Source organism: Cetorhinus maximus, chromosome 21, assembly GCF_964194155.1.
Source record: "Cetorhinus maximus chromosome 21, sCetMax3.hap1.1, whole genome shotgun sequence".
NCBI lineage: Eukaryota > Metazoa > Chordata > Chondrichthyes > Lamniformes > Cetorhinidae > Cetorhinus > Cetorhinus maximus.
The window spans coordinates 34,814,885-34,831,554 of NC_135899.1; the positions used below are offsets into that span (position 1 = coordinate 34,814,885).

General features: G+C 44.5%; 3 protein-coding genes across 3 annotated transcripts in view; 2 read left to right on the top strand and 1 right to left on the bottom strand.

Annotated features, from left to right (window-relative positions):
* LOC144695207 (uncharacterized) overlaps positions 1 to 16,670 on the top strand; it is a 469,933-nt gene that overhangs the window by 99,341 nt on the left and 353,922 nt on the right. The window lies entirely within an intron of this gene.
* LOC144695266 (uncharacterized) overlaps positions 1 to 16,670 on the top strand; it is a 290,534-nt gene that overhangs the window by 60,313 nt on the left and 213,551 nt on the right. The window lies entirely within an intron of this gene.
* LOC144695162 (uncharacterized) overlaps positions 1 to 16,670 on the bottom strand; it is a 144,183-nt gene that overhangs the window by 17,640 nt on the left and 109,873 nt on the right. The window contains exon 2 of the mRNA XM_078566055.1: positions 526 to 2,319. Coding sequence (XP_078422181.1) covers positions 526 to 1,877 — 1,352 coding nt within the window. The 5' untranslated portion in view covers positions 1,878 to 2,319. The remainder of the gene's footprint in view (positions 1 to 525; positions 2,320 to 16,670) is intronic.

A 16,670-nucleotide genomic window follows, 5' to 3' on the forward strand; every position in this document is an offset into this window, starting at 1 on the left:
CTATTTACAATTTATATCAATGATTGGATGAAGGGACTGAATATATAGTTGCAAATTTTGCTGATGACACAAAGATTGGTAGGCAGGGTCAATGAATACTATTAAGGCACAAGTAGGTAGATTCTTGACTAACAAGGGAGACAAAGGCTTTCGGGGGTAGGCGGAATGTGGAGTTAAGGCCACGATCAGATCAGCCACGATCTTACTGAATGGTGGAGCAGCTCATCTGTTTTATTGCAGAACTCACACTGATAGGGTTTCTCCCCTTGTGAGTGTGTTGATGGACCAGGAGATACCCTGACTGTGTGAAAGCCTTGTCACACAGCTCACACCTCAATGGTTTCTCTCCAGTGTGAATCTACTGGTGATTCAGAAAATCAGAAGAGTGGGTGATAGGCTTATCATAAACATCGCACCTGAAGAGTGTCTCCCCTATTTAAATAATAGGCGTTAAATAATCTGGCGTTTCAGGAGGGTCAAAGATGCCAAAAAGTTTTATTATGAGCACCATACTTGAAACGTTACTCCCCTGTATGGATCCTGTGATGGAGCAGGAGTTTCGAAGACCTTGAGAATGATTTGCCACACACCTCGCACACAAATGGTTTCTCCCGTGTGTGAATGTGTTGGTGTGTGTGGAGACTTGATGACTGTGAGAATGATTTATCACAAACCTCACATGTGAATGGTTTCTCCCCTGTGTGAATGCGTTTGTGTACATGGAGGTTCGATGATAGTGAGAATGATTTGTCGCACACTTCACAAGTGAACGGTTTCTCCCCTGTGTGAATCCTCTGATGCTCCAGGAGATTCGATGATGTCAAGAATGATTTGTCACACACCTCACATGTAAATGGTTTCTCCCCTGTGTGAGTGCGTTGGTGTATGCGGAATTCAGATGACCTTAAAAATGATTTGTCGCATACCTTGCATGTGAATGGTTTCTCCCCTGTGTGAATCCTCTGATGCTCTAGGAGCTGCGATGATGTCGAGAATGATTTGTCACACACCTCACATGTAAATGGCTTCTCCCCTGTGTGAGTGCGTTGATGTTTACAGAGGTTCCCTGATGATGAGAATGATTTCTCACACACTTCACATGCGAATGGTTTCTCCCCTGAGTGAGTGCGTTGGTGTTTGCGGAGGTTCCCTGATGATGAGAATGATTTCTCACACACCTCACATGTGAATGGTTTCTCGCCTGTGTGAATGCGTTCGTGTACATGGAGATCTGATGATGTTGAGAATAATTTTTCACACACCTCACACATGAATGGTTTCTCACCTGTGTGAATGTTTTGGTGTTTGCAGAGATTTGATGATGACGAGAATGATTTCTTACACACCTCACATGTGAATGGTTTCTCCCCAGTGTGAATACGTTGGTGTATGCAGAATTCTGATGATGACGAAAATGATTTGTCACACATCTCACAAGGGAATGGTTTCTTCCTTGTGTGAGTGCGTTGGTGTCTGCGGAGATTGGATGAATCCGAGAATGATTTCTCACACACCTCACACATGAATGGTTTCTCCCCAGTGTGAATGCGTTGGTGTTTGCAGAGATCCGATGATGACGAAAATGATTTGGCACACACCTTACAGGGGAATGGTTTCTCCCCTGTGTGAATGCGTTGGTGTACGTGGAGGTTCGATGACTGCGAGAATGATTTGTTGCATACGTCACACATGAATGGTTTCTCACCGGTGTGAAAGAGCTGGTGATTCACCAGGCCTGATAATTGTGCAAAACCCTTGTTACACACCTCACATTCGAATGGCTTCTCTTGAGTGTGGCTGCATCGGTGATTCTCAAATGTTGATGGATGTGTTAAGATGTGATCGCACAACTTATATTTGAATGGTTTCTCTTCCATGTGGCTGCCGTTGTGCTCCTGATGGGTCAACAGATGCACCTTGCGTGTTAGAGGATCTTATGAGCCTGTGAGGTCCTCGCATTTGAACAGCCTCTCACCTGCAGGAATGAGTCAGTGGTTCATGAAGCTCGATGAATGATTGAAGCTCTCACCACACTTCTTCACAGCCTCACCCTGACTGATCACCTACAGCTGAACCTTTGGAAAGGTTGGTTCTGATGGAAGGTTCCACACCACTGACCAGTTTCAGATCTGATGATATGTCAAAGCTCCCCTAACCCGGCCGATTTCCAGGTGATGGTTTCACTGCCCAACGTTCTCTGTGTTGAGCAATGTTGTGAAGGGACTGGATGTCTTCCTACAGTTATGCAATTGTTCCTTGGGTGATGGTCAGGATCTATGTGAGGTGTCTATCCTCTCTGTATTCTCTGGTGCAATCCTTCTGTAAAACAAGAAAAGGAAACATGATTTCCTCCAACTCCCTCTCCTCCTTTGCTGAAGGGGCTGACTCCTCAGTTAGAGATTGTTCCACAGTGAGTGCCAGTCTGCTATTTCCCTGTGTAGGGGAATCAGATGCAAGTCCTTTCTTTTTCCTCACTTGACTGTCACACACCCTGTGTTTCCAGCAGGGACACTGGATAGTGACCAGGAGCAGACATTGTGGCTACTTTCTTTCCTCTGCCCAGTCCCCATCTTCCCAGGCACTGTGAGGACAATGGAAAAGACAGTCGGGCGGTGTTTAAAACGGGCTATCAATTCACTATTGGCACAGCTCGTGTTGTGCTAATGAAGACTAGTTTTATCTTTAGAGCGTGTGTTTAATATATAAAATACTCAGCAGAAATGTTAATTCAATGGAAATTTTGAAATTTCTCTCCTTGCTTTCCAAAATTATTTGAAGAAAACACACTGGGCAGGAAATGCTAGAAGCTGAGGAAAATATTGCTTCAGTGTAGCTGATTGAAGGGTTAGGGTTTATCCTGGGAAATTAGATACACTGCACTCGCTCAGACTGCACATCCCAAATTCAGCTATCAGCCACAGCACTGGGTAAAACTATCAAATCCAAGCCCAGGCTTTTGGGAAAGGTTGAAGCCTTTAGGTAAAATCTTTAAAGGTGGCATTAAAAGATATTTCAATATATGTGTCTCCGACCGCCTTGCTCTGGAGATTACAGGAGGGGTAAGGCCATGGAGAGATTTGAAAACAAAGATGAGAATTTTAAAATTGAGGTGCTGCTTGACCAGGAGACAATGTCGATCAGTGAGCACAGGGGTGATTGGGGAATGGGCCTTGGTGTCAGTTCGGACATGAGCAGCGGAGTTTTGGAGGAGCTCAAGTTTACAGCGCAAGATGTAAGAGCAGCCAGGAGAGCATTGGGATAGTTGAGTCTGGAGCCTACAAAGGTCTGGATGAGGGTCTCAGCAGCAGATGAGCTGAGGCAGGACGTCACTGTTCTCTCCTGTGAGTGGAGTTTGCAGCTCTTCCTATGCACGGGGTCCCTATTCCTGACCAACACAGTGAAATGACAGTGAGAGCCAGGAATGGTAACGGAGAATCCTTCAGCAAATCATACAGAATCATGCAATAGAATGGCACAAAAGGAGTGTGGCAGTGCTGCACTGTCAGAGGTGCTGTCTTTCAGATGACATCTCAAATGATGCCCCTTCTGCTCTCTCTAAGGTGTGTGTAAAAGATCCCATGGCACTATTTTGAAGAAGAACAGGGGAGTTATCCCTGATGTTCTGACCAACATTAATCCCTTAATCAACACCACTAAAAAACAGATTATCTAGTCATTATTACATTGCCGTTTGTGGGAGCTCACTGTGCGCATTGGCTGCCACGTTTCCTACATTACAACAGTGACCACACTTCAAAAATACTTAATTGGCTGTCAAGAGCTTTGGGTCATTTAGTGGTCATGAAAGGCTCTATATAAATGCAAGTCTTTCTTTTCGCTCTTTTTCTAAGGAGGTTACACAGATACACAGGGGGGTGGGAGGTATTGGAGGGATTTGAAAAGACAGGAAACATCCAGATCCCAACACACAGACAGAACTGACCATTCACAGTCCACAGGATAATAACCAGCTCCCAACACACACACACACAACTCAACAATAGGAAATCAGTAAGAATCCTCAGACACTCTGCACCTCCCAGATAATTACACCTCACCTTCTCATATTCAGTAATGAGCCATCAACAAAAGTCAGCCTGTAAATCAGAAGTGAAATGCTTCCAATAAACACACTCAATATCCAACACACAGCTCCAGGCAAACAGTTCAGCACAAAGCACCGAGTAAACAGCTCTCTCAGCTGGATGTTCTCACACAGCATAAGGGGCATTTCCACAGCTGATTCCCCACAGGATAGTCAGGCTGCCTGAAGATTAGTGTGGATATTATGTGATGTAATTATTATAAATTGTGTTCGTTCACTCACCATGTCCTGAGTTGGTTTTGAGTCCCTACAGGAAGTGAAGCAGCTGTGGAACAGGAAGGGGAGGCAATGGGCAGAGTGGGTGGGGCTCTCTGATTGACGTCTCTCACAGCCAATCCAAATATTTCTGGAGTAACCTGAGTTTCCTGAAGTTTGGGAAACTGACCAGTGAAACGGAAGCTACTTTGAGCAGCAGATCAGGTGGGGATTTAAACTTGTCATTGTCCCATCTGAATAAAACCTCACTTATTGCAGCTGCTGTCTCAGTTCCCCCGGTAAATGTTTGACAGAGATTTCTAGTGTGGGAATAACATTCTTCATCCTCAGAGACTTTCAAACTGACAACATCAGTGTGGGATGTGTAGCCTCGGATGTGTTTGGCAGCAGATCAGAAGAGCAAAACTCACAGCATCCAAGGCAGTGATAATGTGCAGTGGCGGGATCAGCCATACAGAGGAGAGAGGGACACAGGAGGGAGGAGGGCACTGGAGAGGGGGGCACACAAGAGGGGCATGGGAGAGAGGGACAAAAGAGGGACAGGGACACAGAAGGAAGTGTTGTGGTCACTTTGACAAACGTACCACAGAAGTCTGAAGTACAGGTCACAATCGTTTATTCGAGCAATTGCAAGGAGAACAGCATCTCAGTACAGCTTGAGACAGTACTCTGCTAAATTACAAGTGTTCAACATATTTATACATCATTGGTCATGTACAAGAACAGTTCCCAGATTCCGATCTCATCAACATATAGGTTTACATTAAACAGACATCTCTGGTAACAGGTACATGCATTGTACGTCCCTATTTTTCACCCAGGCAGAGACCTTCCCTCCTAGGACCATCTGTTCTTCCCCTATCTATTGAAGAGCACACTTAATCTTAGTTGTTATTGCCAATGCTCTGACTGCAGTCCGGCTCCCAAGGCCTTTCTGTTGTTTGCAGGCCCTAAGGCTGTGCAAGGTTCATCTGGTAACCTTTAACTGCCATTGTGCTTGGTAGCCCTGGTTGCCTGGAGATTTTAAGTAATTCATTCCTTTTCAATAAATTCTCCCTTACCATAAATTCTTACTTACTTTCTTCCCCCTAACAGTCCCCCCTTTTGGCCCTTGGCTTAGCCCAAGGTAGCCAACTACAGTGGTGTTATCCATTCCCCCCCACCCCACTTTATGTACCGCTGCCCATTGATACTGGCCAGGTATCCAGTTTTGGCACATAAAGGGTGCAGGTACTGGTCAGACCATCTGTATCATCTGGTCCTTTAATCCGAACCTCTGGCTTACCAGATTCCTGCTCCACCTACTAAAGCTCCCCCAACGCCTCCTTTTTTGTGACCTCCGGGTGCGGTATATCAAGTACATTAGATACATAATCAATATTAACTGTAGTATGACTAGGGCATGGGAGAAAATCCGAATCTGAACGCTCGAGCCCCGGTTCCACAGATCCTGCCACCAGGTGGAAGCATCTATTTGTTCAATATCCATTTTTAAGGCTCTAACCTGTTGCTGCAGTGTATAGTAAGTTCTGTATATCTGCTGAGCCTGTCTTCAAATCGTGGTTAGGTGCTCTGGTAATAGGGGAATTTCATAGGAGAACTGGTTCAAATACTGTGTCAGGTTATCCTTGACCTGACCTCTCTTGTATATTTCGACCAGTTCCACTTTCCCTACCTTTGCTGGCGCCTGTCGGTGTAGGCACACTGAATGATTATGGATGGGGCATATCCGGTTGTTCCCATATTGGATCTTCTGCTGCCACATGGTAATACAATATCTCCCATTCCCTGTATATGCAACATGGGTCGGTTCTTTTGCAGCCCATATAGTTTCCATTGTACAGTTTGCTGCTGCTTTAAATCCACTTAGCTTCATCTGTCTCATATATTGGGTGTGTGCATACTACTGCGGTGGCCTCTATCCTACACTCTTCTAATGTGGTGCTAACTATATTCCTTTCTATTTCTACTGCATATGGTGGAATATCGTGGTACTTAATATAGTAATCCTCCCATATAACCCCAATATTTTCTACTCTATATAATGTCCTTCCGGGTGTTGACATAGGTATGACAGGTATTACTCATACAATGCCTATTAGCATATTACTATTCATCATACATTCAACATTCATTCTATATACACGTGTTAAATCTCTGATCTGGCAACCGGTCAAGTCATGATCCTTGTGTTGTGAAAGATTCAATAAATGCTCATTAGTTACCCATAAAGGAACTACCCCTTCATTAATCTGTCTTAAATTCTCTCGGGCTCGTTCCAGTGCCCAAGATCCGTAGATGCTGCAAACATCATTTCTGCTCGCTTCGTCTGAAATATTTTTCCCTATTTCAATCATTTTGTTGATAGTCCCCGCATGACTTTTGAGCACCGTAGCTAGGCTTTGGATTAAGCGTGTCATGTCCTGGTCTGTATTTAATTGGGTGTTACAAATTCCCTGCCCCTGCTCTGGAATCTCCTTAAGCTTAAAGCTCAGGGTACGGACCTTCTGATCAACAGTTGTCAGGTTCTGAATTAACTATTGATGTCCCTGTATTGAATGTAGTGGCAGTGTCATTTATCAGGCTGCGCTTAACGTGGTTCTCTCCCAAGCCTGATAGCATCTCGCCGTTGAACTGAGATGCTTCAGTCATCAACTGGCCCATTCGAGCCGTATATAGTGCTCAAATAGGCGTTGAGCACCACTGGGGCGGGGCAATTCCAGATATGTTCAAGACTATGGGTACCAGCTCGTAGTGTACATTATCATACAAAACTCCTGATTAACCAGTACCAAACCATTTGTCGGTCCTGGATGCATAGTCGGACAGGATGGGTCAGTCGGTGTGGTTTGAGGGGCTTCAATTATCTCTATTTGGACTGTGGAAGTAGATGTGGAAGGTGGCTGGATGGTGGTGGACCTCCCACACCCGATCTGAAGCAAACCCTTACTACAATTTGAAAGCACTTGTTCTTCTACTGTTACATTTATCATTCCCCGCTGCGTGTCGCATTCGGCACTGTCCGTGCTGTACCAAAGTTCCTCCTGCGGTGCGAGATGAGCAGTGATGATCCTCGACCTTGTTGCCAGTACTGATACGCCCACGACCAGAATCGTAGATCTGTGGAGACATTAACATCGGCTCCTGTTCTCCAGGTTACTGCTTGGTCAATTGTCATGTATCTTTAACTGTGTGTAATGCCTCCATTTACTTCCCATTCTCATATCTATAAGTGCACATATATCACCTGCCATAATTACCTCGTATGGTCCATGCTTGTTTGCTCCGAGCTCACTTTGACCACCACCTTATTCCCCACTTGGTCCATTGTTGCTCTTTGGATTTGCCTGTTTCCATATCCTTAATCACCTGTCGGTCTCTGACTTCCTTCCTTAACTCATGCAATTGCTTACTTATGTCCCTCACATAGTCTCGCATCCTTCCTTTTAGTGGTCCTCCATGTCCCACTCCTACTATGATTCCCTTGGGTAACTGCATTTCTCTCCTTGTCATTATTTCAAATGTGGTGAACCCGGTGGCCCTGCTTGGGGTAGCCCTAAGGTGCATTAGAATACTGTCTCTTGAATTGCTTTTGTGATTGATGTTTTTTTTTAAGTTCAGTTCATCCTTTCCACCATCCCTGAGCTCTGTGGCTGGTAGGGAATGTGGAATTTCTGTTTAAATTTTAATTTATACATTTCTTTAATGACTCTTCCTGTGAAATGAGTTCCCTGATCTGCATAGGCACCCTCCACTCCTTCCAGTCTACTGTCTCCTGCTGCTGTCCCACGTCAGACCTCAATTCCTTTAAACTGCCGACACAACTCTACAGTGCACCTTCTTATCATATCTTTCAATGGCTCAGTATCTTCACTTCCAGTGACGGTTCTCTCTGGGAGCCGCTTAACTCTGTCATCACAGTGTTAATCCTGTGGTCTTACTTTTTGTAGCTCGCAGGCACATTATTACAATCAGTAATACATCTATTTAGCCTTTTTCCAGCTTTCCTTTTACCTGTATCCATCTTATGGTAAATTGTTGTTAAGTATTATTTCTCCTTACCTTTCAATTGCCTGAACTATAGATTCCACATAGTATCACCTCTAAGTTTTTTTTTCCTGACCATGATCAGGAAAGATTCTCTTGAGTTCAGTTTCTCTATTGTCAGTGAGGATCTCTGTCTCTAGATCTTTGCTTATCTCCCCCGGTGCGTTTCCAATGTCTCAGTTGATGGTCAGATTATCAAATTCACTTCCCTTAAAAATGTTTGTAAATCTTTCCCTAACTCTTTCTCCTACTTGCCTCATGCCATTTTACACATGCAACAGCAACCATTTTATCTTGTTCAGGTTGCCTGGAGAGACTTTAAAATAAATAAAATATTCTCATAACAGTTTTAAAAACAGAAATCAGGCATTGACATGTTCCTTATCTTCTTCTCAAACAACATTTTATTGTCTCAAAAGTAACCCACTAAATTGTGTCTGACCCATTTCTTTTAGAATTATCCCAGATAAACTCGGCCAAAAATTAGATTTCTGCCAAACTTTGTCAAGGTCTTGAGCTTAGTTTCATATTTTGGGAACAGACTTACAAATACAAAAGCTTGCAGCATTTGAATTAGTGCCAATTGTTGTCAAACGTTTTAAAATGAAAATTCCCTTTTGAGAACTTTATCACGAACCAAACCTCAAATTTTAAACTTTGTAAGAAATGTAATTTACACTATCAAAATTAAATCTACCTCTTTCTTATGTGTATTGATTTGTATCCAAGTTATAATTCCCATATGTTTATCGACACATTCTTTACCTTTGGATAGCATCCTCGTTATTCGAAGTAACCTGTTAAATTACACTGCACTTTACATCTCAAGATTGTCCCAAATTCAAACTACAGTGCTGTTGGGATGCATATTTCCTTTCATATTTAATCCATCTCTTCAAAAGAAACCCCCTTTTATCCATCGGAACCACTTAGACCGTGTGTTTATGCCTTTTGGTTTTCCTAGAATCCTTTTGAATTTCAGGTAATTTTTTTTCCCTCAGAAACCTAGAATACTAACTCGTATGAGTTAACTTAACTCGTATGTATCAATCCCAATCAGCTTGGAAGCTGGTGATGCTAGTCTGCAAGGGCGTGGTACAAAGGTTGGTTCATCTAACCCTGCCTAGCTTCATGATACCTTCAAATTGCAACCCTTTTTGCCAGAAATCTCAACTCAAACCTTAGATTCAAAACTTTGGAATGTTTTAGTGTACTTTTCCTTTAATCTAACATGGGGCTTTCAACCCTAAAGTGCTGAACTACACACACTAATGACAATTTATGGAAGAAAACACATTACAGCTCACATACAAGTGCTTCCTTGCACACAAACATACATTTATAAGTATGTATTTATATTCCTGTATCCTTAACTTAATGACTTAAAACTCTCATATTCTAAATGAAACTCCAAATAGCAGTGGGGGAAATAAAGGGATCTTGAAGGCTCCACCTATAGGGACCATCAAACTGATGAAAGTTCACATTTCCCCTGCTACCGCCTGTCAGTGCTTATTAACCCCCTAGGGGTACCCCCCTTTTCTCTCTTTATCTCTCTCTCTCTCTCTTCAGCACAAGCAGATCTTGTAACTTAGATCAATTCATTTTTTTAAGTTACAGAAAATTGAGTAGCGGACCTTTCGGGTCCCAATCATCCTTCCACATTTTCAGGAAAATCTCGTCATCCCGCATGGGACATTATACACCCCCAATTTGTCTCTCCCTCCCCCAAGGCTTCCTTAACTGCCTCCTCAAAGTCCCTGTGCAGGGCTGTCACCTTCTCCCGATCTGGGACGTCCCCAGGTTTTCCCAGTCATCAGTTCTAAACTGTAGGGGTAACCTTCCCCAAATATCCCCCGGGCACTTCGCCTTCACCAGTGTGTGGGTATCAAGGGGGTGCATTGCATGGAAATCTTGCATTTCCCGTAGTTTGGTCCAAAAATCTGGGTTGCTATGCTGAGTCTCAGCAGTTCTTTAAGCAAAACCTGCTTCTCCCATGGGCTGAATGGTACGTGCTTAACTTTCTCCGTAACTCTCTCAATCTCCTCACCCTCCCCCTATTCCTCAGCCCCCTTTCTCCCTTTGGTTTTTAATTCGTCTTTCCTGACTTTACTTTTCCTAACAGTTAAGGCCATAGGGGCCATGGGATTCAACGGGCACAGTGAGGTGGTTGGTTCGTATGAGGGCGGTTTTGTCCAAACTCAATCATAGGTTTCTCCTTCAGAGCTCTCCTCCTCTTGATCAGTATCACTACAAGCTGCCTCCACTGCTCCGATCTGTCCTGAATCTGATTTTGTCTCTCTCTCTAACCGATTAGAACTTAGTATTAACCCGTCTGCAAAACTGCAGGTACAAGATAATAATAACCATCACCCCTTTCTTTTCCTTATCCTTTTTCTGATCTATCCACCACTGTTTTTGATCTCGGGGGTTCCCTGTGGATTCCACCCCTCCTTCTGCATTTTTGTGATTAGTCTTGACTGTTGTTCCGCTATGAACCTCGTAATGGAGTCTGCGGTTCCCCAGTTGAGTTCCATAGCACTATTCTGTTTCCCTGACGGCACTCTGTTCCTATTTTCCATCTATCTCTGCGCGGTATGTTTGCACGGTCCTAACAACTTAGTTTCTTGCGGTTATATGCAGTTTCACTAGGGTCTGGCCTCCCTGCGCAGCTTCGGCTAAGGTTATATTTCAAACCGTAACCCGCCAGCACGGCTCTGCCCTCCTCTTACTGGGTCCTGGCTTCCCTGCACTGCTTTGGCTAAGGCTATATCTCAAACCGTAGCCTGCCAGCATGGCTCCGCCCTCCTCTTAACTGGGGTCTGGCCTGTGCGGCTTTGGCTAAGGCTATATCTCAAACCGTAACCTGCCAGCACGGCTCTGCCTCCTATCTCTGGTAATGGTCCGGCCCTCCCTGGCTTTGGCCCCGCTAGCCCGCCTCCGCCTCTTACCCCTGGTGCCTCCAATCTCTTGTCCTGAGTCCTCCTCCTGATTCTTTGATACTTGTCGTTCTCGGGTAGGCTTCCTGCACTAACTACAGGTGGTAAATGATTATACTCACCCACTTTGCAGAGCCATCCCGAAGATCCGATCCAAGTATCCTGCCAACCACGCCAAACTGTTGTGGTCACTTTGACAAATGGACCACAGGAGTCTCAGGTACAGGTCATGATTGCTTATTCGAGCAATTGCAAGGAGAACACCATCTCAATACAGCTTGAGACAATACTCTGCTAAATTACAAGTGTTCAACATATTTATACATAATTGGTCACATACAAGAACAGTTTCCAGATTCCGATCTCATCAACATATAGGTTTACATTAAACAGACAACTCTGGTAACAGGTACATGCATCATACATCCCTATTTTTCACCCAGGCAGAGACCTTCCCTCTTAGGACCACCCGTTCTTTCCCTATCTATTGAAGAGCACATTTAATCTTAGTTATTATTGCCAATGCTCTGACTGCAGTCCGGCTCCCAAGGCCTTTCTGTTATTTGCAGGCCCTAAGGCTGTGCAAGATTCATCTGGTAACCTTTAACTGCCAATGTGCTTGGTAGCCCTGGTTGCCTGGAGATTTTAAGTAATTCATTCCTTTTGAATAAATTCTCCCTTACCATAAATTCTTTCTTACTTTCTTCCCCCTAACAGAAGGAAGAGAGGAAATTAACCTAGTGCTCGGGTAACTATTCTGATTCCAGGAGGGAGGTGGGGCTCTTTGTGTGAGTAGATGTCCCATGAGTTTATATCTGACAGCCCTGCCCTGTACAGGAGTTGCCTCCCGGGGAGTTTCAGCTCCCCTCCGCTCCAATTTCTTAGGCGCAACATTCAACTCTTCCGGTTCCTCTTCAGGATGTACGGTCCATTCTCCTCTCCTGGGATGTCCCGGTCCATTGACCTCTCCCGGGATGTCCCAATCCCTTCACCTCTACCAGGATGACCCAGTCCCTTCAGCTCTCCCGGGATGTCCCAGTCCATTCTTCTCTGCCAGTTCTTTTCCTGGGCTGTCCCAGACTAGACCTTGTGTGAGAGTGATATTGTTCAGCATGCAGTGCACGAGGATGATTTTTAACTATTTCTTCTGTTACTGTGACACAACTGAAATGAACTATTATCTGTGAAATATTTGCTAGTCACAGCATGTAGACGGGAGTCATGAACATGACTGACTGTTGGTGCCTGAACACCCAAAAACCCTGAGTGTAATTTGAAGAGCCGCCTCAAACAGGCGCAATCGGCAGAAACTCACCACTCTCATTATTCCCATCTGGGGCCGTGGTCATTTCTGTGGCTGGTACCAGCTTCCTGGGTGATGTTTCATAAACCAGTGTTAAAGATCATCCAAGTTCAAATTACGCTTCACATAACTTACAGTTAAAATCCCTGATCTGGTCAATTTCAGGCAGATTACATTGACAAATCGGAAATAAACTAGCGTAAACTCTCAGCACAATCATTGTGAGTTTTAGTAAAACAAACATTTTTTAAAATTACGTGTGACCAATTGAAGCAGTTTTATTTGCGGGTGGTACATTGTGATCTGATTGGCTTCATGATCATTGCAGTGTGTAAACATCTACAGTATAATTTCTTCACTCATTTTACAACATGTTTGTGTTTCAATAAATGGTGGGTGGGGTTTGTACAGGGAGCCCAGAGACTGAGGAATTATTCATGTGGCCCTGACAACAACTTTAATCCACGTTCATGGAATAATCCATCGGGAGTTGGACTTGAACCCACAACCTTGTTCTCTGAGTCAGAGGATTGTGGGTTCAAGTCCCACTCCAGGATTTGAACACAAAAAATCATGGCTGACACTCCAGTGCAGGACTGAGGGGTGGAAGAGATTACAGAGATAGGGAGGGGAGAGGCCATGGAGGGCTTTGAAAACAAGCTCAAAAACCTCACTAAAACACTGAGCTTTCCTGGGAATGGTGGGTTATTTCTCGAGTTTTATTCCTGACAGACTGTTAGAACTGTGCCTAAACAATAGAACTTTCATGAGTGAATGAAAGCAGAATGGTTAATCAGCAGTACTGATTGAAGACAATCCCATAAGATGTCCATTCCAGCTGACACCAGAGACTTTACCACCTTTCACAGCTTCAGGAGCCCAGATACAAAGACAACACTGACACCTACAGCTCTAACTAGTTACCACTTTAGATCATATCAAACTTTCAGGCTGCCAGTTTACACGGGAGAAGCATTCTGTACACAACCTTACAAACGGAATCTAGCAAAATAGAAATATTCTAAGGAATTACCAGATGTGGTTTAGTTAGCACTCTCATCTCTGGGCCAGAAGGTTGCGGGCTCAAGTCCCACTCCAAAGACTTGAGCACTGAGGCTGACACTCCAATGCAATACTGAGGGAGTGTTGCACTGTCAGAGGTACCATCTTTCAGATGAGTTAAACCATTGCCCTGTTTACCCTCTCAGGTTAATGTAAGAGATCCAATGAGAATTGGTTGTTAAAAAGCAGGGGTGTTAGACCTAATCTGCTGGCCATATGGATCCCACAATCAACGTTACCAAAACAGATTATCTGGTCATTATCACATTACTGTTTGTGGGAGCTTGCTGTGCACAATTTGGCTGCTATGTTTCCTACAGTGCGAAAGGATTTTTATTTTTTTTTGAGGATCGAAACGTCAACTCTTTTCTTCTCCGCCGATGCTGCCAGACCTGCTGAGTTTTTCCAGGTAATTCTATTTTTGTTTCCTACAGTGATTGACATGGGGTTTTTGAGCCAGACAGCTATTATGGGGTTGAAATGATTCTCAGACTCTAAGCTTGTAAGATGCAAAAGCAACAAAACAACTTTACAGTCAAATGGTTTGTTTCAGTAAACAAATTCACAAACACAAGCCCTGAGGGCATCCTGCTGGATGATGGGTGCTTCGCACCCACTTCTACAACTGAAAACAATGGAGCCTACCAAGGTGAGCTGTCCCTGGCTGCAAGGCTGATCTTTGTGTGGAGGATTTCTCTCTTTCCGTGACAGGAGTGAATGGATGTTGTCTGGGGCTATTTGGTTGTGACAATTGCCTCTTTCATTTCTTAATTAGATTCATGATGGGGGTTATCCTGTGTCATTATTGTGATGTCCTAAATTCCAGTCCTTCTTAATGGTATCAGTTCTGCTGTAGGCAGTGCTGTGATTGTAACACAATTAGAATAATTTATAAACTGCTTGAAACTCTGTATTGTTGGAGAAGTTTTGCTGGTTTACTAGTAGGGATCGTTTCCCCACCAGTGTTAAAATAAAGGCTGCTTTACGTTTGAACGAAAGGCCCTGTGTTGAGTGTTGCTTTAAAATACACCACAACAGTGACTACACTTCAAAAAGCATTTCATTGTCTGTAAAGTTTTTTTCAGATGCCCTGTATTTGTGAAAGTTGATATATAAAGGCAAGTCTTTCCTTTTTCCTTCGGGAAACATTATGCTTCATGTGAACTGGAAATGATAAACCCATTGATGGAGAAAGTATACCAGCCCACAGTGACACTGACCAATATATTGTGTACAGTACTCTTACTGTAGGCTTCTGAGTGTTTCAGTGAATAGGAACACACCATGCTGACAAACCAAAACAAAAACAGAATTACCTGGAAAAACTCAGCAGGTCTGGCAGCATCGGCGGAGAAGAAATCAGTTAACGTTTCGAGCCTTCATGGCCCTTCGGCAGAACTGAAGCATAGTTAGAAGAAGGGAGAAATGTAAATTGGTTTAAGGTGGGTGGGGGGGTGGGTGGTGGGGGGAGAGAGAGACATTGAGGGTGTGGTGATTGTGGAGATGAGCAGATAATCAAAAGATGTCACAGACAAAAGGGTCAAAGAGGTGTTTTGTCTGAGAAAAGTGCTAATTAAGAATGGAAGACAGGATATTCAAAGTACAGCTCTAGTGGGGGTGGGTGGAAAGGCTAACAAGGTTTTAGTTTTAGATTTAAAAATAATGGAAATAGGTGGGGAAAGAAGAATCTATATAAATTATTGAAAAAAAAGCGGGGGGGGTGGGGGGGAGAAGAAACGGGGTGGGGATGGGGGGAGGGGGAGTTTAAGATCTAAAGTTGTTGAATTCAATATTCAGCCCGGAAGGCTGTAAAGTGCCTAGTCGGAAGATGAGATGCTGTTCCTCCAGTTTGCGTTGGGCTTCACTGGAACAATGCAGCAAGCCAAGGACAGACATGTGGGCAAGAGAACAGGGTGGAGTGTTAAAATGGCAAGCGACAGGGAGGTTTGGGTCTTTCTTGCGGACAGACCGCAGGTGTTCCGCAAAACGGTCGCCAAGTTTGCGTTTGGTCTCTCCAATGTAGAGGAGACCGCATTGGGAGCAACGAATGCAGTAGACTAAGTTAGGGGAAATGTAAGTGAAATGCTGCTTCACTTGAAAGGAGTGTTTGGGCCTTTGGACGGTGAGGAGAGAGGAAGTGAAGGGGCAGGTGTTGCATCTTCTGCGTGGGCATGGGGAGGTGCCATAAGTGGGGGTTGAGGAGTAGGGGGTGATGGAGGAGTGGACCAGGGTGTCCCGGAGGGAACGATCTCTACGGAATGCCGTCAGGGGGGGTGAAGGGAAGATGTGTTTGGTGGTGGCATCATGCTGGAGTTGGCGGAAATGGCGGAGGATGATCCTTTGAATGCGGAAGCTGGTGGGGTGATAAGTGAGGACAAGGGGGACCCTATCATGTTTCTGGAAAGGAGGAGAAGGCGTGAGGGAGGATGCGCGGGATATGGGCCGGACACGGTTGAGGGCCCTGTCAACGACCGTGGATGGAAAACCTCGGTTAAGGAAGAAGGAGGACATGTCAGAGGAGCTGTTTTTGAAGGTAGCGTCATCAGAACAGATGCGACGGAGGCGAAGGAACTGAGAGAATGGGATGGAGTCTTTACAAGAAGCGGGGTGTGAGGAGCTGTAGTCGAGGTAGCTGTGGGAGTCGGTAGGCTTGCAATGGATATTGGTGGACAGTCTATCATCAGAAATTGAGACAGAGAGGTCAAGGAAGGGAAGAGAAGTGTCAGAGATGGACCATGTGAAGATGATGGAGGGGTGGAGATTGGAAGCAAAATCAATAAATTTTCCCAGGTCCCGACGAGAGCATGAAGCAGCATCGAAGTAATCATCGATGTACCGGAGAAAGAGTTGTGGGAGGGGGCCGGAGTAGGACTGGAACAAGGAATGTTCCACGTACCCCATAAAGAGACAGGCATAGCTGGGGCCCATGCGGGTACCCATAGCCACACCTTTTATTTGGAGGAAGTGAGAGGAGTTAAAGGAGAAATTGTTCAGTGTG